Source organism: Lepidochelys kempii, chromosome 22 (genome assembly GCF_965140285.1).
Source record: "Lepidochelys kempii isolate rLepKem1 chromosome 22, rLepKem1.hap1, whole genome shotgun sequence".
Lineage (NCBI taxonomy): Eukaryota > Metazoa > Chordata > Testudines > Cheloniidae > Lepidochelys > Lepidochelys kempii.
In genome coordinates, this window is record NC_136401.1 from 22,778,338 (window position 1) to 22,803,637 (window position 25,300).

Sequence of the window (25,300 nt, forward strand, 5' to 3'; positions counted from 1 at the left end):
GGAGAAGTCTGTGCAAAGCTTGGGGAAGGGGGCGATTTCACCAGGCAAAAACAGGAGCAGCCCGGCTCCCCCACAGCCGAGGGGCGCCCCGGTTTAACAACAAACGTACATAAGCCGCGTTTATTTGCGGCCAGACTGGAGCAGCCTGGAGGAACAGGCACAACCCTAAAAATTTATCTGCGCAACATCAGCGGGCACCCGACTCCGGCAACATCCGTCGGGGAAACAAAAGATCATTCCCGCCCCCTCCGGGACCCAGGCACCGAGGGGGCGGTGCTCCCCAGATACACCAACCCCGCAGGCCAGTGTAGGGTCCCCCACCAGAAACACCAAGCGCCCCCGCACCCCTCAAGGTCAGACTACCAGATACACGTCTTCCCCCACTTCACGGCCTCCCGCCCCACTCCTCCACCACCAGCCACCCACCCCGCAGCGCCGCCCCCTCGCGAACCGCTTGCTCCCACCCCCGGTGCCCTAACATGCCTGCAGCCCCCCCATGGGACACCGACCCCAAGCGGGCGGGCGAGACGAGACCCGCCAAGTCCCTCCGCAGCGCTCCCCCACCCCCAGTCCGAAGTAGCCGCCCGCTAGGCCCGGCCCAGCCCAAGCCCTTCTCCAGGGCAGGCCGCAGGCCTCACCAAAGTACAGGTAGCCGATGCCCGCGCGCCCCCATGCCCAGCCCCGAAAGCCGCATCCCCGGCAAGCTGCTCACCGCCGCCGCCGGCTGCGCTCCCCCGAGTATAAAAGTCCTCGCACTCGCCCGCTTGGTGCCTTGTTATGGCGATTCGACGCTCCAAGATGGCGGCTTCCTTCTTCCTCCCGTGTGCCCTCCCCCTCCTGGCCTGGTAAGCAGGCAGGCCCAGCCCCTCGGCCCGCCTCCGTTACCTCAGCGCTAGCCTCGAAGCGGCCTCCTGGCGGAGCCGGTGCGCCCCCGCAGCACACGCCGGCTCTTCGCACCGGTACCCCACAGGCGGCAGCAGCCCCGCGGCGCCAGCCCCGCCCCCAGCCCCACCTACCCCAGCTCCCACGCCGCTGCCAGCGCCCCACGCGGAGCCCACCCGGAACCCGCCGTCACCTGCTGTTCGGCGCTTCCAGGCTCGGACTCCGCGACAAGCCGCGTGTCCCTTTCCGCCGGGGACGCCCGCCTCAGTCAGGCTTTTACCCACCTCACCCTCCCGCCTCAGCTCAGCCTCGGCCATTTCCACGCCAGGCTCATCCGCGCTTCTTTTAAAGGGGACAGTCACAGTCTGCGTTCGGCATCTACTGCTCCCTCCAGGCCTGCCCGAGCCCCGCCAGCTCCTCCTCCTCGCGTCACTTAAGCCTCCCCTGCCCTGGACAGCCTGGGCTCCCTGCCTGCCTCGCGGGCCGGAGCCGCGGCTGGACCGCGCGGCGGGGAGCGGGCTGGGTTGTGCGCGGTTTCTTCGCGCACACGCGCCGCCATCTCTCCAGCCGCGAGGCTGGGCGCGCGGTTTCTAATCGGCGTGAAACGAGGCTTCGCGTGTCCCTGAGGCGCCCCAGGGCCGCTGCGAAACGCGGCCGCGGAGCAGCAGCCGCTTTCCCGCCCTGGCGAGGGCTGGGCCCGCGCTCACGTGGGCGGGTGAAAAACCGCCTCACACCGAGCGTGAGTGAAGCGGAGTGAGAGGGAGTTTTACAACGAGGGAAGCGAGACTGTGCGGCCCAGCCAGCCTCCTTCTGTTGCATTAAAAAATAAATGAAGTAGCATTAAACAGCTGCTTTAAAGGAGTCTCCACGGCCCTCCTCCTTCCATCAGCGATTCACTGAAGGAGATGTCAACATCCCTGTGAAACCCACATTAAAATCAGTCCTGAAAGAGAGAGAGAGACTGAGACTTTAAACAGCTGCCTTGACATGAATCCAAGACGAGGGAGCGAGTGGCCCTCCAGGTGAGACGGTGACGTGGTACATCTCAGTTAAGCTTCCCCCTCTTCATTAATTTTACTTTAATTACATGTGCAGAAATAGAACAATGCTTTTTTTAAATAATCTTGTCATCTAAATCCGAACTACTGGCACTATTCCAACAGATTTAGAGTCAGATATAGTATAGTTGTTTCCTCCCCGGTGATACGGTTTTAAAATTAGCGACTTTAAAAATTTAAGTCTCATTTCTACACCAATAGTAATTAGGAGATTGTGAAACTGTTCCTGGCCAGCATGAAATAATTCTGTTAAGGTAACTTTAAAGTGAGTCAAATTGAAGTAAGAGTCAGACAGCAAAACCATTGGTGACATTGGTTGAGACTACTCAAATTAATAGTATAGTAAGTTATTTTCTCAGTTATAAGGATCAGCTGACCAAGACTTTCCTTTCATCCTTTAATTAGAAATGAACAAGTCTCCTATATTTTACAAAGGACAAAAATATTTCAGCTTTGCTGCCCCCGCAATATACACAGTCTATTTAATCTCAACTGGAAAAAATATCGAATGCTAATGAAAAAAAATAATTAGATAACTAAAGTTGACTGTTGAACATGAAGGAAAAAAAATCTCTTTTAAAAATTAGGTTATTTAAAAGGAAAACTTGTCTTAATAGTTGCAAAACTTAGTTGCAAAATAGAAAGGAAACAGTAATTTATTAAGCAAAATATTTTGGATATATTCCTAAAGTATTTAAATTTAGTACACAAGTTTATATGTCCATCACTCTCACTGCTTAATTTGTTATAACTATTGCAACAAAGCACTTTAGAATTCAAGGTTATCTTTATTTATTCTTACATCAGTCAGCACCAGCACAAACTTTTTATTAATGCCTTATGCCTTCTTTTTATGCTCTCCCACTTAACCAATTAGCACTTTAATTACTTTGCTGCACTGTGGCTTTTAAACCATTAGTTACTAAGACACCATCACATCATTAGTCAATTAAGTACCAAAAAATTAACATTCAAATGACAAATGTTTAATTTTCTATGGCAGGACCAGGAAGAAACCTCTGAAGACATCAGGGAACACAGGAAAAGCAGATTTGTAAATTCTGTCAGGGCCAAATTTAGGGGCAGGTGACCCAGGTGACTGCTGAGGTGCCAGGCTTGGAGTGATGTTTTTGTTGTTAGTGACAAAAGGGAAAATAGAATGCTAGAAGTAAAATGTGTCAGGTATTCTGTAGGTAGATTCATTTTTCACTAACCTCCTAGAATGTTCTGGACCTTTGTAGAATCTTGTCGACCCTTCTAGACTTTCAGAGAACTACCTTTTCCCTGAACCTCCTAGAATGTTGTCAGCCATGCCTTCGTGGGTATATAAGGGGCGGGGCATCACTGCTCAATTTTATATGACAGGGAGTATAAATCATCCATCAAACTCCTGAAATGGGCTACAAATGCAATAAAAAATAAGGTATTCAAAAGTTTAACAAATGGAGTTGGGGGGAGGGCGCTGGAGACATTCCTTGCCTGGGCACCATTTGGTCAAGGGCTGACCATGAGTACTATATCTGAAACTTTCACCCACAGAGCCTTGTATTTGATAAGGGATGATCTCAGGCATAAGTACGGTAGGTGCTGGAGGGCCTTGCAGTTCTATGCCAGTGATGTGCTGGAGGAAACTCTTGGGACCTCTTTCTATTATTCTGATGCCAAAGTGCATGGAGAGTTGATTTTTCCTGCCTCGGAGGGAGTCATCCCCTCTCTGGATACTGCTAACGTATCCCTTCCAGGGATTATTTATTTCCATGTATTGTGTTCTGCTAATCAACATAGTATGTTTTTTCAGAAAGAGAATATGTTTCTAGCTAAATGCACTTCATACACATTTGATGCCCAGTAGTCCTGCCTTCTTCATCAGCTTTATTTAAATGAGAATATAAATGGATTCACCAAGTCTGTCCATTGGCTCATCCTGGTACATGTGGAAAAAAATATGGGAATCCCTTGTTAAAATAATCGGTAGTATAATGTTCTCTGCTGACTCCAAAATTGACTGGCCATCTCAGCCTTTCCCCCTGGCAGAGGGGTTGGTGAGTCCGGAAACTCACTGTTACACCAGCCAGTCTCTGGTGATGGAACAAGAAGGTGAAAATATCGCTTAACCTTTTTTTTTTCTTTTTACTGAGGTCCTGCAGGCCAAAAGGCTAACCCTGTAGTAGATGTCTGGTGGAGGCTGGTAGCTGGGGTATTGATTAACTTAACTGTGAGAACTTCAGTGGATAATTCAGAGTGCAAATGGGATGTACAGATGTGACAATTTGGGAATCTGTCAGTACAAATTTATGAATCCTGGATGATATTTTTAATTGTTACTATGAAAGATGCTGTATCATGAATGCCTAGATGTATGTGTATCCATCATGTCTTACCAGCATGACAGCATGTCTTCCTCCTACTGAGGACAGTAGGAAATACTTAAAGTTAATGACAATACTTTGGTCACAATATTATTCTAGAAAGTAAAAACTAGCTGCATCCTTGGGAGACCAGTTTTATTTTCCCCTCTGAAGGAAGTAGGGAAAGAGAGGAGCAGACCAAAAAATGGCCAAGTGTCCAGGAGAGGTTTAATAAACACATAGGAACAGAGGAACCAGACAGGAAGGGGAAGTGTAGGGGTAGGAAAGAGTAAGGTGGTCATGCAAGCTGGGCAATGACTTCATGAGGGAGAAACCACACAACAGGTAAAAAGTCTACATGAGGCAGGGGTCATTCTGCCTGCCTTCCTGGCCGCAAATGGTCCGTCCGTTTCCCCCCCCCCCCCCAAGGACTCTCAAAGGAAGAGCTAGTGACGGATATTGCAGTTTAAGAGGTTTATTGTTTGGTATGATCTGTACTCTGCTTCGTTTGAAGAGCATTAAGGTGTTTGTCTCTGTGCAGTGTGTCTCTGTATGTGTGCTATGTGCTTCACAGTTACTGTGTCTCCAGAGACAATTAAACCATAACCAGAAGCTTCACACCTTTTGCAGTATGAAGGAGGGAGAGGGTGTGTTTTAAGCAACTGGGCTATCTTGGGTGTCAGCACTTGTCCTGGGGGCCTAGGGCAGGTGGGCTGAAGAGCTCCATTTCTGTGAAGGGATAACAAACTGAGAGCCAATGCCCAGACAATGTGCCAGAGACACCAGGGAGGACAAAGTTCTGCAGCCTGATGAGACCCAGAGAAGCTTAAAACACCCAGGAAGTCAGAGGCTAGATTACCCTCACAGCTTGTCTGGGGATCCAGTCACTTTTGTGAGTTGCCCACCTATTGTCTTGCCTGTGGACTACATGACCCGCCCATCTCTGCTTTGCATCCTACATTGCCTGCATTACATCGGTCACGGTCACCTCGGTATGCCATCTGATCTCATTAGGTAAATTTCTTCTGCCAAACAAGCCACACAAAGCAGAATAAACTGGGGAACTACCTTTAAAAAACAAAAACAAAACCCTCTTATATAAGCAGCTAACAACTATTTAATAACACATCCATTGAATTCTCAACCCAACTAGTACATTTCCATAAACTATGATCCATATACCCAATGTATCCGCTACCAAGAGAGAAGCTACCAGCACATCACTGTGGAGTAAGTCTTTAACACTCACATTTCTCAAATACCCCTTCTCTAGGCAGGCTAGTCTTTCAGGACATTTAATCTCCCTCTCTGATCTTCAGTATCTCACCCTTTCATTAGAGTCTGAGTTCTCTTGTTGGTTGTTTCTCCTTTGTCCATTCATAATAATCAGTAGGTTGGTAAATGCCAGAGTCCATATCTCCTGTCAATGTTTTTTAACTTTCTGGGATTACTCTTAGATCCCTTCAGTGATGCCAGTATTTGTGCCTTTGGTCTTTCTGGATTACATAAATTCTTGGGTGCAGCTGTTCTTTAACAGTATCCCTTTAGCCCCAAGTATTAGAGGTGTGACTCCTCAGGCACACTCTATCATCTGGGCTAAGAGATGGGAGATCTGGATTACATAAATATTGTCAAAATATTATTTCTGCTTCCACTTCTGATTTTCTTTCATCTCCTGTATGATTTCATTGTCATGAGATTTCAGCACATTATCATTCTATGTCTGTGCATATCTGGTTTCTGCATCAGTCAGTGGTTTGGATGTATATTCTACTGGTTGCCAGCAATCATTGTGTTTCTGTAAAATCACTGTACCTAACCCAGATTGTGAAGCATCTGCTGAAAATTTTAATATGCCTGTTTGGTGCGTACTACTTCAACTGGCTTTTGTATCAGTTTTGGTATGAAACTTTCCCATGATTCCTCCTGTTCTGCACACCAGTACCATTAATTTTTACTTTCTAGGAGTTTCCTTTCTACATGGATGGATACCTGAAGGGACTTGCTTGTTTTTCTGGATTGTATGTTCACCCTGCAAGCAACTGAACTCTTGAAACAGATCATGATACTCCCAAATGAGTGCCTCATAGTCAGGTTTAGTATGATCTTGTAGTCAGAACACCTATTTTACCAGATTTTCACAAGCTGCCAAAATTTGTGTCACCTCCTTTGGTACTATAATGAACAGGAAGGAGCCTGTACATGGTCTTATATTAGATGCTAGCGATGCATATCTCCTTCACTGGTATATTTGTTGCAGAATAACCAGTTACTTTTATTTTTGTTGGTCTCTGTTTCAGTTTCTTATTAATCTGTGCTTCTGTGTCCAGTTTGAGTGGAATAATTATTTCATCCCCTTTCACTGGTAATATGCAGTCCCTCTCATCAGTTTTGCTTGATCCCAGCACATCTACATAAAACTCCTCAACCAGCTTGTTTTCAACTGCATGCATTTGACTTTTCTGCCTTTGGGATCTACAGCATTTTGCAAAAAAAAAAATATTTTTTTTCTGCACATTTATAACAGTTTCCCAAAGGCACAACGCTCTTTTTTGGGCCATGCTGCAATCCACACCTTCCACATAGCTGTCTGTACCCACTCTACCTGCAGTAGTGGTTTTCATAGTGTGTGGTTCCACTTTTTGATTTGACCTTTTCTGGCTATACTCTTTTTGTTGTTGTTGTTGTTTTTAGTACATGTATAATCCCTGCTGGTGAAGTCAGCTCTTTGGCTTGTGCTTTCACAGGTTCTTCTGCCCTGCATATCTGGAAAGTTTTTTCTAAATTTAAATCTCCTTCATGGAGTAGTCTATTTCTTAACATATTGTCTTTAATGCCGCAGATTATTCTGTCTCTGACCAGAGAATCTGTCAGCTCACCAAAGTTACAGGTTTTACTGTGGTTTCTTAATTCCGTGACACATTGCTCTATGGTGTCATCAGTTTATTGCATGAATGTAAAAAAATTGTCTCTCTTAAAGGTCTCATTCCTGTTTGTCATGCAATGGTCCTCAAATTTAGTCAGTATTTTACTTACCTTCATACATTCACCTTCAGCAAACTTAAAGTTCTTCTATATATCCAGTGCTTCCTCCCCAGCAACATGCAAAAAGATTGATGATTTCACTTAATCATTTTGCTCGTTTGCCCCTGTGGCTACTAAATACAATTAAAATCTCTGTTGGAATTTTTTCCAATTCTCTGCAACATTGCCTGACAGTTGCAGACTGGATGGAGGTTGCAACACGTTCATTTTTGGCTTTTTTCCTTCTAAAGCCAGCCAAGCTACTATTGTGCGCGCGCGCGCACACACACACACACACACACGCTTTTGTTCGCCTCTGTTTGTTGCAACTGCAGCCTCCTTTTCATTCTGCACTTCTGACACCATGTAATGATACTGGGTTATTAAATAACAAACCAGTGTATGAGAAATAAACACAACTTTCATTTAAATAATAGAGGATATCTGTGGTGAGGGGCTGTATACATCTACACTGTGTTCTCAGTCCCCCTGTTTCCAGAGCATATCTCAAAATTCTTATCTTCATAATACTGTCCCTTATGAGTGAGCCTCTCTATATTATAATCTTGAACAAACATCTCTCTTTAGACTCTATATTAGGAGGTTTCCCAAATGTATCAAATACTGCAGTGCTCTGTCCCAGTGAAGAAAAGGGAAGCTGTTTAATTTGCATTGTCATGATTTTGTTAGGTCTGATGCAAAATAACAAATATATATATTCATAGAAATGTAGGGCTGGAAGGGATCTTGAGAGGTCATCAAATTGAGCTTGCTGTGCTGAGACAGAACCAAGTAAACCTAGACCTAGATCATCTCTGACAGTTTGTTTAATCTGTTCTTAAAAACCTCCAATGATGGGGATTCCACAACCTCCCTTGGAAGCCTGTTCCATAGCTTAATTACAGAGTTAGGTTAGATATTAGGAAAAACTTTCTAAGTCTTCCTTGCTGCAGATTAAGCCCTTTATTTCTTGTCCTACCTCCAGTGGACATGGAGAACAATTAATCCCTGTCCTCTTTTTAACAGACCTTAACATATCTGAAGATGATCAGGTTCCCCCTCAGTCGTCTTTTCTCAAGACTAAGCATGTTTAGTTGTTTTAACCTTTCCTTATAGGTCAGGTTTTCTAAACCTTTTATCTTTTTTGTTGCTCTCCTCTGGACTCTCTCTAATTTGTCCACATCTTTCCTAAAGTGTGGTTTCTAGAATTGGACACAGTACTCCAGCTGAGGCCTCATCAGTGTTGAGTAGAGTGAGACAATTACCTTCTCTGTCTTACGTATAACGGTCCTGTTACTCTCCCCCAGAATATTAGCCTTTTTTGCAACTTCATCACATTGTTGACTCATATTAAATTTGTGATCCACTATAACCCTCAGATCCTTTTCAGCAGTACTACCATCTAGCCAATTATTCCCCATTTTGTAGTTAGGAAGGAAAAATCAAATGCACAAGTGTAGTACTCTGCACTTCTTCTTGTTCCCCCCCCCATCCACTAGTCAATAACCCTATCAAAGAAGGAAATTAGGTTGGTTTGGCATGATTTGATTTTATTCCTTATAACCCTGATATCCTCTAGGTACTTACAAATTGATTGTTTAATAATTTGTTCCATATCTTTCCAGGTATCAAAGGTTAGGCTGACTGATCTGTAATTCCCTGGGTACTCTTTGTTCCCCTTTTTAAAGATAGCTACTAACTTTCGCCCTTTTCTAGTCCTCTGGAACTCACCCATCCTCCATGAATTCTCAAAGATAATTGCTTACAGTTCTTAGATGGCTTCAGCTAGTTCCTTAAGTACCCTAAGATGAATTTCATCAGGCCCTGCCAACTTGAATACATCTAACTTATCTAAAGATTCTTTAACCAATTCTTTCCCTATTATGGCTTGTTTTCCTTCCCCCTTGTTGCTAATATTAGTTGTGTTGAGTGACAGTCACCATTAACGTTTTTAGTGTTGCTGAAGCAAAATAGGCATTAAACACCTCAGCCCTCTTGGTGTCATCAGTTCTTAGCTCCCCTTCCCCACTAAGCAGAGGATCTACACTTCCCTTCATCTTTCTCTTGCTCCTAATGTATGAAGAATCCCTTTTTATTGCCTTTGATGTCCCTTGCTAGGTGTAATGCATTTTATGCCTTAGATTTTCTGATTTTTCCCTACATACAAGCCTCATCCTACTCCCACCATTTACCTATCTACCCACCTCACCCACTCTAGCCATCTCTTACCTGCCTGCAAAACTCGAACTGTGCCACCACACTGTGGCAAACCCTCCTTCACATTTGTGAGACCTCTCGTAATCCTCCTTCCCTGGATTGGAGTTGATCTGAGCAATGGAGAGTAGTGGACAGGTGTGACCAGATTTTCAAAAGAGCCCAGCATGCAGTAGTTTCTAATGCAGTCAGTAAGAACCATTGGGTGCCTGGCTCTTTTTTTAAAAATCTGTCCCTTAGGAGTTTTACTTTCTGCCATGGCCTAGCAAAACAAGCTAAATGGCATTGGGGCTAGTGTCTGGACAGGTGGTTTAGGAGTGTACAGGCTGTGCTGGCCTTATGGTTGCAAGCAGTTCATCTTAGGGTCTACTTACTAATTTTTAATTTCCTTCAGGCTGGTCCTTTTAAAAGCTATTCAGACTGAAAGTCGTCTCTGTTTTGCATCTGTCTCTATTCCACTTTCAGTTCTTGTTTTGATGCAAAGATTCATAAAGTCTCCTTTCAAGGGAATACCCCAAATGTCGTCATCCTGCCACCTCTTCACCATTAACTCTCCACCAGAACTACCCAGATAGTCACGTGGCTCCAATGACAGACTGAAATTCCCTAGGGGAGGGAAGCTTTTCCTAATGTCAGAATTACCAGGAATCTCCCTTCACTCGAGCTGCTGCAGGGTCAGGTTTCTCAGCTCTTCCTCACAGGAGAAGAGCAGCTTGGCTTGGCCTGATGAATCAGAATTTCTATTAATCATGGATGATAGAACAAAGATTATATTTGCTAGGTGGTCCTGCAGTTAAGTAGGGGACTGGGAGTCAGGATTTTATTTCCAACTCTACCACTGACTCACTTTCTAACTCTGAGGAATGAGTCACTTCATTTCTCTGTGCTTCTCTGTACTTATCTGTAATACTGAGATGATGTTACTGACCTACCCACGTGAGGCTTCATTAATTATTCAAAATAATCTGAAAGGCACAATATGGACCTACTTCTATGAGATAGTGAGCACTTCCTAAGCCGTGCAACAGTGACATTTGGTCTCATGACAGTGTCATGGTTTTACTCTGGAGTAGTGCTGTCTCCTTAGAAGGACTGTTGGGCAAAAACCTTGGCACTGGACCCTTTGAATTCTCTTGCAAATAATTAAAGATCCATGGCCCTCTTTGCAAAAGTAAGGATATTACCCCGAGTGTCTTGACCAGGCTAAGTCTGGGCAAGTGCATGCTGCCTACTGTCAGCTCTTGCTTTAATTTTATAAGGTATGGTTATTCACCTAAAGCCAGTAAGTTTGTAGGTGTTGGACATCTGGGATGTTCTGAAAGAACTTGGTCACAAAGAGACTATAATAGCTGAGGCAGGAAGAAGAGCAGAAGATAGATCAGCTCTGTCTCTCTTCTTCCCTTCATCCCCTGGAAGGCATGGCCTAGGTCTAGGGCAGGAGATGGCTATAGTGCCCCAGGGCAATTAAGCACTAAGGAGAGTGGCTGTTGCATGTAGTTCCTGGGGAAGGAGGCCAGCAGCACCCACCTGAAAGGCAGCCATACAAAGGGTTGGAGGTGAGAGGCTGTAGCAGTCCAGTGGCCTGGCAAGATAGAGGCTGGGAAGAGACAGCCCAGTAGGAATCTGCCATGGAGATATGCAGCTTCATGGGAAAAGTAGGAGCCAGGGAGCAGAGTGGGCCCAGGAGAAGCTGCTCCAGGGTCTCAGAATATTAAGGCGAAGCTGGCTTGCAACAGGTGTGAAAGCTGCCAGGGAGCATGGGCATTGGCAGATCAAACTGACAGGCAGCCCACAGATGCAGTGTGAACCAGGAATGGAAGGGGCAGTCCATTAGCTGTTGTGGAAAGAGGACGCAGCTAGGCTGAGGGGAAGTCTCCCCAGGGAAGGGATAGGTGTAAGGAAGCTGTTGCATGCTGAGCCAGACGCAGCATTACAAACCTGCTCTCTCGGAAAATGCTTGCTTTAGGGGAGAGGAGTGGGGTTCAGAGTGAGACCAGTAGGGGTGCAGCTACCTACTACAGCAGAGTAACACATGATAAATGGAGAACTGAGCCAGTGTGTACAGGAGAGGAGGACAAGATAAGTCTGAGAAGGGACTTTGCATTGTGATGCCCAAAGCTGAAGACTGTTGAGCAGAGAACATGTACCTGCCAATAGGGAGATGATGCAAACGGTGTCCCATGAGACCAATACCACCACCAGGGCCAGGCCCTGTCTTGCAAGCCCTAGGAACTGATTTGTCCTCCCGGGAAAGAATAGCGTTGAAGATGCTTGATAAACCATGACACGTTAGCCTTTCCCCTGCTATTGCCCAGCCCTGAAAGGCAGAGTTAACTTTTCACCGGCACAGGTTTTGCCCCTAGGGTATCTGCTTCCTTTCCTTTTAGCCAGCCAGCCATATCAGATAGTCTTTTCCTGTTAGCTGTATGTGTGTGTGCGCACGTGCATGCTGGGGACTCACGGTGTTACAGTCCAGCCTTTGAAGTACCTACAACCCTTGCGTTTGAACTTTTGGCACAGTGTCTGAAAAGGCCGGTGTGCCGTGGTATCCGTGGAATCCCCAATAGATTGGCGGTGCTGCAGTTTTTGAGGTCTACTCTTTTGTCCCCAACTCTACTTGATGCATTTCCTCCTGAGAGAGACGCAGCGTTTTGGCAGTGGCTGTAGGGAAGGCCTCTCTCAGCCTATCTCCTTTGTAATTTTGTACAGTGCCTGGGAGCGTGCAAAGACGTTCAGTCACTAAATAATAAGGGGGTTGGGGGGGATCCTGGTTTATCTTAACTGGCTGGATGCATCAGTTTCTTCAGGCTCCCAGCAAACTCTGCTTGAGAGTCTGGGAAAGGAAGAGTGGGACACTATCGGGGTGTCATCAGACGTCACCAGTGTGGTGCTCTGCTCTGTTCAATGATGATAACAGTCGGCTGCATGTGTGTGTGTGTTCCCTCTGTGTGCTGCCCCGGCTCTGCAGATAGCTGGCACAGCAGATGTCATGAGGAAAAACCCAATGGCCCCGGACTCCGATAAGGTATGAAGGCACCCGGCCAGGTTTATTGCCAAACTAAACACAGTCTCTAGCTCCCCGGATCAGAGGTCTACAGTTCTGCTAGTACATATGTGCTCCCTGACACTGGACTGGCTCAGTCAGTGGCAGTATTTACCACTGCCCCCTAGGCCAGACAAAGACAACCACTCGGATGCATCCTTATACGCAGGTACAAACACATTACACGTCACTCCTGATGTATTGAGGTACAACCCGTCTATGTGGTAAGGTCCCGCCTCTCTTCTTGTACATGTTGGTTCAAACAAAACAGCTCAAGCCATCATATTATCCTTCTGCCTGTCTTTAGGATGGGTCAGCCTGTTCCTTGTTATGTGTGGAATGTGCAAGTATCGGAGTGTTCTTGGTACCATCCTGGCACGTTTATATCTTTAGTGTCCAGTACCTTTTAGGTATGTGTATTTTTGCAACATCAGCCCTTTCCTTGCCAGCTTCTGTGAGCAGGGCCTGCCTCTGGCTCACAGTTTAATTTTGCTTTATGTTAACAAAGTCTTGACCATTTCTTTAGTTCAGGCCTTAGGCCTCATACCAGGCCTCTGATACAAGGTTTTATGTTTCAGGGCGTCCTCTTACTACAAGGGGCAGGCTGTCATTACGCAGCTCCGTGCAATAGCAGAGAGTTGCTGGACCTGTTTGGAGGTAATTCTACCTCCATGCTTTGCTGCAGAAAGCTTAAAGGTTAGAAGCCTGTTCCTAAATAGAGGCATCTTGTTACTCCCTCGTGTGTCTCTGTATTTGTAAGGCTCATGCCTAGCAGGGTTATACCAGATACATGCAGGATTTCTGGGCAGACTGGCCCATAGTTCACACCCTTGGATGATGTTTCTAGCTTACGGTTCCCACTGCCCAGTTTCATCCCATTTGCTTCTAGTTACACCCCATGTACCATAATAATAGTGTGTTCTCTGCCGACTCCAGAATTGACAGGCCATCTCAGCCTTTCCCCCTGACAGAGGGGTTGGTGAGTCCGGAAACTCGCTGTTACACCAGCCAGTCTCTGGTGATGGAACAAGAAGGTGAAAATATCGCTTAACCTTTTTTTTTTCTTTTTACTGATGTCCTGCAGGCCAAAAGGCTAACCCTGTAGTAGATGTCTGGTGGAGGCTGGTAGCTGGGGTATTGATTAACTTAATTGTGAGAACTTCAGTGGATAATTCAGAGTGCAAATGGGATGTACAGATGTGACAATTTGGGAATCTGTCAGTACAAATTTATGAATTCTGGATGATATTTTTAATTGTTACTATGAAAGATGCTGTATCATGAATGCCTAGATGTATGTGTATCCATCATGTCTTACCAGCATGACAGCATGTCTTCCTCCTACTGAGGACAGTAGGAAATACTTAAAGTTAATGACAATACTTTGGTCACAATATTATTCTAGAAAGTAAAAACTAGCTGCATCCTTGGGAGACCAGTTTTATTTTCCCCTCTGAAGGGAGTAGGGAAAGAGAGGAGCAGACCAAAAAATGGCCAAGTGTCCAGGAGAGGTTTAATAAACACATAGGAACAGAGGAACCAGACAGGAAGAGGAAGTGTAGGGGTAGGAAAGAGTAAGGTGGTCATGCAAGCTGGGCAACGACTTCATGAGGGAGAAACCACACAACAGGTAAAAATTCTACATGAGGCAGGGGTCATTCTGCCTGCCTTCCTGGCCGCAAATGGTCCGTCCGTTTCCCCCCCCCCCCCCCCAAGGACTCTCAAAGGAAGAGCTAGTGACGGATATTGCAGTTTAAGAGGTTTATTGTTTGGTATGATCTGTACTCTGCTTCGTTTGAAGAGCATTAAGGTGTTTGTCTCTGTGCAGTGTGTCTCTGTATGTGTGCTACGTGCTTCACAGTTACTGTGTCTCCAGAGACAATTAAACCATAACCAGAAGCTTCACACCTTTTGCAGTATGAAGGAGGGAGAGGGTGTGTTTTAAGCAACTGGGCTATCTTGGGTGTCAGCACTTGTCCTGGGGGCCTAGGGCAGGTGGGCTGAAGAGCTCCATTTCTGTGAAGGGATAACAAACTGAGAGCCAATGCCCAGACAATGTGCCAGAGACACCAGGGAGGACAAAGTTCTGCAGCCTGATGAGACCCAGAGAAGCTTAAAACACCCAGGAAGTCAGAGGCTAGATTACCCTCACAGCTTGTCTGGGGATCCAGTCACTTTTGTGAGTTGCCCACCTATTGTTTTGCCTGTGGACTGCATGACCTGCCCATCTCTGCTTTGTAAGGCTCATGCCTAGAAGGGTTATACCAGATACATGCAGGGTTTCTGGGCAGACTGGCCCATAGTTCACACCCTTGGAAGATGTCTCCAGCCTACAGTTCCTACTGCCCCGTTTCATCCCATTTGCTTCTAGTTACACCCAATGTACCATAATAATAGTGTGCTCCTTGGTAGAACTTTTCATCTGTAGATTTCAAAGCACTTCACTAAGGTCGTTAGTATCATTATCCCCATTTTGCTGATGAGGAAACTGAGGTATAGGGAGGGGCTGTGACTTGCCCGTGGTCACCCACCTGGTCAGTGACAGAGCTGGGAATAGAACCCCGGTCTACAGAATCACAGTCTAGGGGGCTACCCTGCCTCTCTAAATAATGCCCCTCTCTTTCTTAACACTTATGTCCTTCAAATACCTGTAGCTATCCGCCCTCCTGTGGGCGTTTAGCCAAATTTGATTCTTTAGCTCTCAGTCCTTCCAGCCTCTAAATACTGCGTGTTGCTCTTCCCAGTACCGTACTACATGGCTCTGGTACTGCAGTGTCCCAGGCAATTGCATTCTGGTGCTCATGAGTCTACATAGGGCCTTGCGCTGTCAGTGTACCACCCAAAGTGCTATGTCCTATTCCCCTGGCAACAGCATGCCCTAGCAGAGTGTGAACTCTCCGCCTCTTGTTTGGATAGCTGTTTTTCAGCCTTACCTCCTGGGGCATGAAGGCGAGTCCACACAGGCCACAAGGGTGTGTGTGTGTCTGTCTGTCTCTGTCAGACAGGGTGGGTAAGGTAATATCTTTTATTGGAGCAACTTCTCTGGTTGGCTGTCTGTCTCCACTTTGGCAGGCAGGAAGTGGCAGGGTGGGTGCGGAAGAACAGTATAATACTTTCCGTAGGACCAGCCATGTGTCCAGAACTGAATGCAGCATCTTAGGGGCAGAGGTGCTTCTCATCACAGCTGCCTGCTTTTCTTCAAGCTGATTGTCTTACAGGCAAGGGGATGCAGACTGACTGAAGCCAGTGCAGTGGTTCGCTGCTCCTATGATGAATGGCATAAAGGCCAGTGAAAGCAAGGATTGTGCCCCCCACTTCCTCTGCATGACTGCCATTCAGACATCCTCTCCAGCATGGCGGCCTCAGTGCCAATGCACTCTGCCTTGCAGAGATCAGGCATTACCCTGGACAGAGCTTCACACCTCTGCACTATGGTATCTGTCAAAACAAGGATGAAGAAAAGAAGGCCAGGATACCATGTTGCTCTGTCCTGCTGAGCTAATGGTTGGGTTTGGGCACCATGAATTTGCCCTTCCCTCTCCCACTGACACTGCAACATTTTTGGACAAGGCAACAGACAACCCCTGCACACCAGCAGAGACGACATCCTTCTCAATGGGAATTTGAGTAATGCAGTAGCTACAAGGGGACTGTATAATCAAATGGACTCTTACTTTACACAGAGTGTTGTACAAATATTAATTAATTAATTATCTGTTCCCCCATTCCTGCTCCAGCCATTCTGCCAATGTCCTTCTGGAGCACACTGTTCGGTTACTTTGGATAATGGTGAGAGCTGAAACAGAGGGAAGAAGAGAAAAACTGAGGGCTTAAAGCAGCTGGTGCTATTAGAGTTAGAGGGCCATGTCTTAATCCAGGGCATTTTTGGGGTTAGAAATAAACTTTTCCCATGAGTAGAACATGTCTTAAAATCTTAGATATTTTTTGTACATTGCCCAAACCCAGTGCAGTGTCTTCTATAAAAGCCTCTGTACTGGATTAAGGATTTGGGAAGGGACTTGGGGGCTTTGCTCTGTTGCAGATTATGGGAGCTTTTGATTATTCAAAACCATACTTTAAAAAACAGTTTAAAGCCAAGATGATAGAGCAAGATTCTAATCTGACGCTCAAATACGTCATTCTGAGCTTTGAGCTCATTTGCCTTGCAAAGCTGAAAAGCTCAATACTTTGTTGATGAGAACTAGATTCCCCGCCCCACTCAGTTAAATTATTAAGCTCTCATCAGAAAGGGAAGTTGGTTGATATTCTCTGTCAGAGCCTCTACCCAAACCACTGGAGGAGACAAACAGTGCCTCCCAAATAATGGGGCCCTACAGCATCTCTATGAAGAGCTATGACATGGTAAGTCATGCACGACTCTTTGTTTTTGCAATGTCCACGTGTTTAGGATGAGGATTCTGGGGGGGTGGCAGATCTTATATCTGGGCTGAGGAGCTTGGCTTTTAATCTCTCCCACCCACAAACACATACTTTCTCCCTTTCGTTAAGATACATTTGGTCTCAAGCTAAAATTTTAAACCATTGTAGTTGGACTCCAAAGCACCTATTTAGGGATGTTTTTGTCAGCTGCAGGAGGTGCAGACGAGAATGCTAGCCCTTCTCACATGCTATGATTACTGATGCCATATCTTTAAATTGTTTTCTTCAGTGGTTGGCTCTATAATTCTTTTGCTGTGGGTGCTGGGATTGCAGCCTCTGTTCTTGTGGCCGAAAGGCTCATTCTGAGATGGTAGGAATCAGATGTGTCTCCTTCCTAGGTTAACTTGCTTAGAGAGAAGCCCACCTTGTGTAGTCATTTAAACAAGCAGAGAGTGGGTTTAAAACACGTATTCTGACTTGACAGCATTTTACACCACCGTGCACTGGTGTAAATGAGTGCACAAAGTGCCATTCCATAGGAAATCAAACCCACTAACTTTAACAAACAGGAGTAACTGGATAATCTACAATAACACTGGGAAACATGGAAGACCTACATCCCACAATAACAATTGTATACTCACATCCCTGCCTGCATTTTATCCTTTCCTATGTGTGGGTCGGCTTGCAGAGCCTGCCTGAGGGCAGTTCTGTAGCATATTTATATTAGCGTTTTTTTACTGGGAGAGAAGCTATACTACAAATATCCTAGGTTTGAATTATGACACAGTATATTCCACCCTCTAATTAGCCTTGTAAATTGAAAACAATAATATCTTTGAAAAGATGATTGTTCCATGCTAAGGAAAGCTCACATCAGATTTGCCACAAAGCCTGGCTTTTAAATAGAGTGACTCAGAAGTTTTTCAACCTTTTTTTTTTTAATTTAAAGATGACTTTTCGAAGGAAATTGTTTTGTTTCTGTTCAAATCAAAACATATTAATTCCATTTAGGTTTAATTTTTCTCCTTACCTTTTTCTCCCTTGTTTCCTTTGGGGGGATAGTGAGAAAAGCAGCCCTCACCTCCCCCCAAAAAACAACAAACCCCAGAACAATTTTTGATTTGTTTAGTTGAAAAATCCTGTGAAAACTTTAAAACAAAATGAACCATTATTTTTGTCACAATTTTTTGGCAAACGATACTTCCCATTCTTTGATCACCCTGACCTCTCCTTTGAAATGAAAGGCTCAAGCAGGAGAATTGTGGTGGTAGAGTTTAGCTGGGGGTAAAGCAGAGCTCACTCCCTAATGAAAAAAGTGAAAAGTGGGAGCAGCATCTCCACTGCAGCAGCACTGGCTGAGTGCAGGGGCAAAGCCCGGGGGGCGGTGGTCAAGGTACAGAATCCAGTGGGGAAGCTCTGCAGAACAACTCTTAGTGGAATCTTAGACCAATTCTGATTGTTTTGTTTTTTTCACTCTCCTCCCAGTTATATGCCTGATGTATAAATTATCCTATTGGCAGAAAAACAGCTAAGATTGGTGTCGTGTCCTTACTGCTTAACCTGCCCAGGTCCAGATAGGGGATGTAGTCTGAAACAGACACAAAATTATTCTTGCAAGGAAATTAAAGTGCTGTGGGATTTGTTCCTTGGTTGTGAATAACTTTCCAGAACTTCAGCTCCATGACTTTATCTCAGCTGTAAATGATATTCAACTGTGAGGGGAACACCAGATCTGTGTGGAACATGGATGACTTTGGGACTGAAGAGATGGGCAGTTGTGAGGTAGAGTAGAATTAGTTTAATGTCCTCCTAGGAGTTGAGGGAGGCTGAACTTGATGAACTAATAGGGGGATGTTTTTTCCATCTCTATTTTCTAGGAGCCTCTTAAGCAGAAAGCCTGAGGGATTGCATTAAATAAATGTAATCTATCTATCTTCCTGCAAGGGAAGATACACACACACACACACACACACACAATGCCATGTTGGGCTTGCCCGTTCTGTTTTATTTTACATGTAATTCCCCATCATTACACACAAATACCCACAGCAGTGACAAACAGAAAATATTACATAATCCTCCTGTTCTATTCCTTCCTCCTTCCTTATTTTTAGGTCCCTTTTTTCCTCTACTAGAGCAGTGGTTCTCAAACTTTTGTACTGGGGACCCCTTTCACACAGCGTGACTCCCCCCCCCTTATAAATTAAAACCACTTTTTTATATATTTAACACCATTATAAATACTGGAGGCAAAGTGGAGTTTGAGGTAGAGGCTGACAGCTTGCAAACCCCCCCCTCATGTAATAACCTTGTGACCCCCTGAGGGGTCCCGACCCCCAGTTTGAGAACTCCTGTAGTACAGGCTTCTGTGTGTGCACACGTTTTCCCAGCAAATCCGTCCTTAAAGCAAAATTTTGAGTCCCTGGCCAAGCGGCAGGAGTTGGAGAGAGCATATTGGCACTATGAGTCATGGGGACTAATCTCTGCCCCTATCATATTGAAAGCTGTAAGGTACCTCACATCTTTGTTCTAATAGCCCTAGTGTGTCACACTCTATGCAACTCTTGTAGCTGCGCTCCAACCCCTTTCTGCTTCAGCTTGGATTAGCAATACCTAAATGCTTTGTCTCTTTGACTCATCTCTGTGTGCTTCCACCCACACTCGCTACTCTCTCCCAGCCTGAGATGTACATGAGAGGATGGCTCAGTCACTGCACTGTGCACATTTCCCAAGCCAAAGGCGAGTGGCTTACAGTAAAAAACAAACAATACCCTACCTGTCACCTTATCAGAGATGAGATGGTGGCAGATAGTGGTGCTCGAGTGCAGCGTCTTCTGTTGTAAACGCAAGGTGATACTGACAGCCACTCGCTGCAGTTAAAACGGTTTAGCACTGCACAGTCACTGCCCATGTTTTGAAGGGTTGCTATCCTTTTGTTTTGACACCATGCTGCGCTCTTGTGATTAACCCTGCATTCCCAAATTGTTCTGCGCATCTCCTCCTCCCTCTGATGCTTGGAACCCCTCCAACCCTTTCCTGGTTCTTGGGGAGCCTGTTTTCTTTTGCTAAGGGAAAATCTAACTTTTTAGAGAAGGAACCTTGTATGCATTTAATGAGATGCTGTGCACATTCACAGTCCACGTTAATAGTACAAAGAAAAGGAGTACTTGTGGCACCTTAAAGACTAACAAATTTATTTGAGCATACGCTTTCGTGAGCCACATCATCAGATCTGATGAAGTGAGCTGTAGCTCACAAAAGCGTATGCTCAAATAAATTTGTTAGTCTCTAAGGTGCCACAAGTACTCCTTTTTGTGAATACAGCCTAACACGGCTGCTACTCTGAAACCTGTTAATAGTACAGCAGCTGGTGGGCTGCAGATGGCATAGATCCTGAGGGCCCTTTGAAACAAGAACCCCTTAATGATGTATTTGTCAGGCAGGAGGTCATATAACCACCCCAGCATTGGGTTAGCTCTTGGGCATTGACCCTTGCCATAGTCAGTGCTATAAGCACAAGTTCCATGGGCATCATTAACTCCTGGTATGTACGCCGGACGGGCAATTGCTAGGACATATTTTTAGGAACAGAAAAAGTTGAAATTGAGGGTAGTTTAAAGACTCCCTTTGCCATATCTCCTCCTTCACAGCTATTGGTTTTGCAGAGTTTTAGTTAGTGGAGGTGAGTGTTGGTCCCTCCAGGCTGGTGCCCTGCTGTAGCTTTAGATGAAGGCAGAAAACCCAACCAATTGTGTGGACAGGATTGGGGGTGTTTGTGGTTTCTTTCCTGACCTTTCGGCCTATTAGCATCTCCCAAGAGGAGGCACTGGGGAGACAAGAGTAACGCAGCACCAGTACCCTGCTATTTTCCAAAACTGCACTTTAAAGATTCGTGTGAGTGCACAGCAGCTCTCTGCCACAGTGCAACGTCCCATGGGTTGCTCTCTACGGGTGAGAAGCTAACAACATGTCATTGCCTTAAGTGAGGCCTTCACTTGCTACAGCCAGAGATAGCTTGTGTGTGTTTCAGGGGGGTGTCCCCAATCAGGGAGCTTTCTGCCTCTGCCATATGGCCTTGGGTCTCATGACTGGGGGGATTCACACTCACTGTATTTCACAGGACAGTTGAGATGTTTCTTTAAAAAAAAGCAACCAAAAAAAGAAAAAATAGCTCTGAAAACAGCTCAAGCAGCACTAGTATTTAGCGAATGGGGGAAGGTGCAGCAGGTGCAGGCAGCTACAGCTGGCAGTGAAAGGTATGAAAACAGCGAGCAGAAACTTCCGCTGTGGTCAATGCAAGAGTCTCCAGAGTAGGTGTTTGGGAGGGGTAGAGCGCTCAGTGTGACTGCAGGGGAACCCTTACCATCTTCTAGTTAGTATTTGTTGAGCTGTCTGACATTTTTGCCATGAGCCTTTGCTCTGCCCTTTGTTCCTCTTCTCCTCATTGATTTCTACCCTCCCCTTTTCTCCTCTTTTTCTGAGCACCCTTGTTTTGGCAAGCATTAGGCTCTGTCCATTGCCTGCCTGGAGCAGCACAGGACGGTCGGAGCATATGCTCCACGGTGATGGTGGGCTTTGCCAGAGCTGCCAGCTTTCTAGTGCTAAGGTTTTGATTTGATTTCTGCTTTGAATAAAAAACTTGGTGTGTGATACAGCTCCGTGGGTGCCAAAAGGACTATAAAAGCAAGGAGGGCAAGCCCCCCCACCTGCAGGATCTTCTTTAAGTCCCTGCCCTCCCTCACTCCTTACCCTCCTTGCTGGCAAGCCCGAGGCCTTTGGGTAGTGGGTCTGTCCTGCTTCCCAAACCTGGCTAGGCCCCGGCCCCTAGAAGCCACTGCTGTGGTTTCAGCCACCAACAGGTGAGGGGCCAGCTGCAGGCATGCAAGACAACACACAGCAGGACCTGACCAGCTGCTGCACGTGCCACAAGGCAGAGCAGAACCCAGCTGCTGCTAGCCAGGCACAGTGTGCTCCCTCTCAGCCAGGTTCTTAAAAAGTAGGAGGCAATGGCCCTCCCATCTCCAGTGCCTACGTATAGCTCGCTCCACTGGCCAGCTGCTGCATTGTTCCCAGTGCAAATCTCACTTTGTGTGGCAGCATCAGAGCCTGCATATTGGGCGTGGACCTGATATCACAAACTCCCAGCAGGAGTTCAGCCCAAGGGGCTCAGACAGTCACACTGCAGGACACTACTGAGTCCAGAGGAGTGGCAATACACCCTCCGTCTCAAGACGCAGCATGCTTTGTAATAGCTCTACAGACAAATCAAAGAAAGTCCTTGCCTGGGGCCAGTGTGTGAAGGTAGTTTTGGGAACAGAATATGGAATTAACATGGTAGAAAATGACAGAAAAATTAATTAGAGGGACACAACCAAGCCAGGTGAAATGGGCAACACAATGGTGACTAAAGTTCAGTGTTGATAAGTACAAAGTAATGCACATAGGAGGGGAAAATGTACTATTCATAGACGGTACAGGGTTCTGAATTAACTGCATCAACTCAGGAAAGGGCGTGAGGGTGGCCAGCTCGATGGAGGGCTCTGCCCAGTGTGCAGCAGTGGTCAGAAAGCAAACAACCTGTGAATGTCAACAAGGAATAGGGTGGAGAATAATATGGAGAATATTCTAATGCCTCTATGTAAACCAACAAGATATCCTCCTCCAGACTAGGGTCTAATCTCGTCTGGCATTTCCTATGTAATGGTTGGGCTTTCTCCTGGGAAATGGCTGTACAGAAACTGCAGCCTGTAATGGGATTCTCCTCCTGTTCTGCAGAATTTGCTGGGGGAATTCAGTGACTATGACAATGACAACACCACAAGATCCTATGAGGACTACTTTTGTCCAGATACAGTCTTGTCTCCAGCTGGCGATCCCACACATCCTTTCAAGAAGATCTTTGTGCCCTTAGTCTACCTTCTGATATTTCTTCTGGGGACCTTGGGCAATGCCCTGGTGTTGATCATCCTGGAGCGCTACAAGCGTGCCCGCACTACCACCGAGAACTTCCTCTTTCATCTGGCCCTGGCCAATCTGGTGCTAGTGCTCACCTTGCCTTTTGGTGTGGCCGAGAGCTTGACTGGCTGGATCTTCGGCACTTTCCTCTGCAAAGTCCTCAGTGCTGTTCATAAGATCAACTTCTACTGCAGCAGCATGCTTCTAGGCTGCATCAGTGTGGATCGCTACCTGGCCATAGTGTATGCTATCCACACCTACAGGAAGCGCAGAGTCAGGTCCATCCATCTCACTTGCCTGGCCATTTGGTTCATCTCCCTGGTGCTGACCTTGCCCGATCTAGTGCTCATGGAGGTCTGGTCAGACAAGAGCAACCACAGTGTCTGCAATTTCCAGCAAGTTGGGATTCATGGCAGCAACATGTGGCTGGCAACCCGCTTCCTGTATCACATTGTGGGTTTCTTCGTGCCCCTGCTGGTCATGTGCTACTGCTATACAGCCATTGTGAGGACCCTGTGCCAGTCCCAGCGGCTGCAGAGGCAGAAGGCCGTGAGAGTAGCCATCCTGGTCACAGGGGTGTTCTTACTCTGTTGGAGCCCTTACCACATGGTCATCTTTTTGGACACGCTAGACAAGCTAGAAACCTTACCGAGCGATTGTGCCTTGGCGGACCAGCTGGCCACCAGCATCATGGTGACAGAGGTGATTGGCTTCACACACTGCTGTCTCAACCCCATCCTCTATGCCTTTGTCGGAGTCAAGTTCCGCAACGACTTCTTCCGGATTCTCCGTGACCTGGGCTGCATAAGCCAAGAGACCCTGCAGGAGATCCTTGATGTGACGAGGAAGAGCAGTGGGATTGAGTCGGACACCATCACTTCTGTCAGCACTTTCTAGTGAGGAAAGAACTGGGCACGGGCTGAGATAGACCTTGGTGTTCCTGGCCAGCAGAGCATGTAATGCCCTTGGAACAGGACTCAGCTCTGCGCCTCAGTATCATCCCTACCACTTCTCTCCTTTCCACAAGAAACTGAGGTCTAAAGGGCACCATTAAAACAGCAAATACTTGCCAGCCGTTACCACATATTTACTTCCTGTGCTAAATATGTGGAGAAATGGTTTGTGGTAGCCCTTGGCAAATACTGACTTTACATAGCAACTACTGCAAAGGGGCTGGCTGGGACCCTAGCAAGTTAGCTCTGATACTGCATCCTCCCCACTGGAGGAGCCCCAGTGTGCAGAGCCAACCACAGAATTGGGCCCTTAGAAAGCGACAAACAGGAAATTCCAGATGATGGAGAGATTTTTATCAGAGAAATGGAAGAGTCTGTGCTGCTTATTAAGGTGCTCAGAAGAAAGTGATATAGCCCAATTATTGCTTTTAATTAGAAACAGTTCTATGTTTAATGAAAGTTATGTAAAATATGAAGAAGTTTAGAGTATGTTTCAGTTACTTGGGCACATAGCTGCATGTTACTCACCATTCTGGTCAATACAAAGGTCTGGACACTGTTTTTCTGACTGCATCACAGAATCTGGAAGTAGAAGAGGCCTGTGAGGCAGCCAGCCCATCTCCTCCAGCAAACGTGGGGTTGTCTCCTGTTGTGCCTTTCCTGGGACTTTGGGCAGGTTGGGTGCCTTGATCCCACATGGTGGTGTTTCTGCGACTCACATTGGGAGACTCTTCCATAGGCCTAAAGACTTTACTGTCAGGAATTTCTTTCCTGCCCATAAGCTGCACATTTTCTCTCTCACTTTCAATCCATTTTATTGCTATTAATAATTCCAATTACTGACTTACTGGAACTAATTGATTTCCTTTGAGGGTGAATATTCTCTGAGCAGGCCCTGTCCAGCCTTGTAACTGAATGGTGGCACAGACCTCTCCTACTTTGATTACTAGTGGGGGGGGGGGGAGGGAAAGAAGGCTGAATGTGTTACTGATTTGCTTTGTGGTTCAGTTGCTGTATCTCTTGGGTGTTGAGAGCAAGAATTCCCGTTATTCCAGAGTAAAACAGAACATGGAAGGAGAAGAGTTGTTGGGGGGCGGGGGGAGGGTTTGTGGGGTGTTTTTTCAGGGGCAGACAAGGGAAAGTTTTTTTTGCTATGCTTTGTACTGTGCTTTCAGGCATTCTAGCTCTACCTGCATCGACCGTGTTTTTAAAAATTTCGCTTATTAGATTTTAGGGAGAAAAGATCTGAACTTTGACTTCATACCAGAGTTGTGGGTACCCAGCAGCTCTCAGGATCAGGCCTACTCCACACAGACATGCACCAAACTAACAGCAACAGCTTTAACCCACAGCTGGGGTTATTTCAGTGCAAGTCTGTGTGTAGAGCAGCCATAAGGGACTCTGTCCCTGTAGATGTGATAACAGCTAATGTGTAGGCAA

General features: G+C 46.1%; 2 protein-coding genes across 4 annotated transcripts in view; one reads left to right on the forward strand and one right to left on the reverse strand.

Annotated features, from left to right (window-relative positions):
- The window catches only part of DDX6 (DEAD-box helicase 6), a 27,592-nt gene extending 26,303 nt beyond the window's left edge, over positions 1 to 1,289 (reverse strand). The window contains exon 1 of one of the 3 annotated variants that reach the window (XM_078849926.1): positions 1,167 to 1,289. The gene's annotated coding sequence lies outside the window, so the exon portion shown is untranslated. Of the gene's footprint in view, positions 1 to 712; positions 923 to 1,166 lie in introns of those variants that run through there. The other 2 variants (XM_073320593.2, XM_073320594.1) reach the window with 2 other exon arrangements.
- CXCR5 (C-X-C motif chemokine receptor 5) lies at positions 1,079 to 24,783 on the forward strand. Its single transcript, XM_073320596.1, has 3 exons — positions 1,079 to 1,904; positions 15,788 to 16,931; positions 22,728 to 24,783. The coding sequence occupies exons 2-3, from the start codon at positions 16,893 to 16,895 to the stop codon at positions 23,802 to 23,804; spliced, it is 1,116 nt and encodes a 371-aa protein (XP_073176697.1). The 5' UTR covers positions 1,079 to 1,904; positions 15,788 to 16,892; the 3' UTR covers positions 23,805 to 24,783.
- The last annotated feature ends 517 nt before the right edge of the window (positions 24,784 to 25,300 follow it).

Excerpts from the sequence above, each read along its gene's own strand:
- CXCR5 (XM_073320596.1), top strand. The coding sequence starts at position 16,893 with ATGGGGCCCTACAGCATCTCTATGAAGAGCTATGACATG. Across the intron at positions 16,932-22,727 it reads CTATGAAGAGCTATGACATG|AATTTGCTGGGGGAATTCAG; the intron begins GTAAGTCATGCA and ends CCTGTTCTGCAG.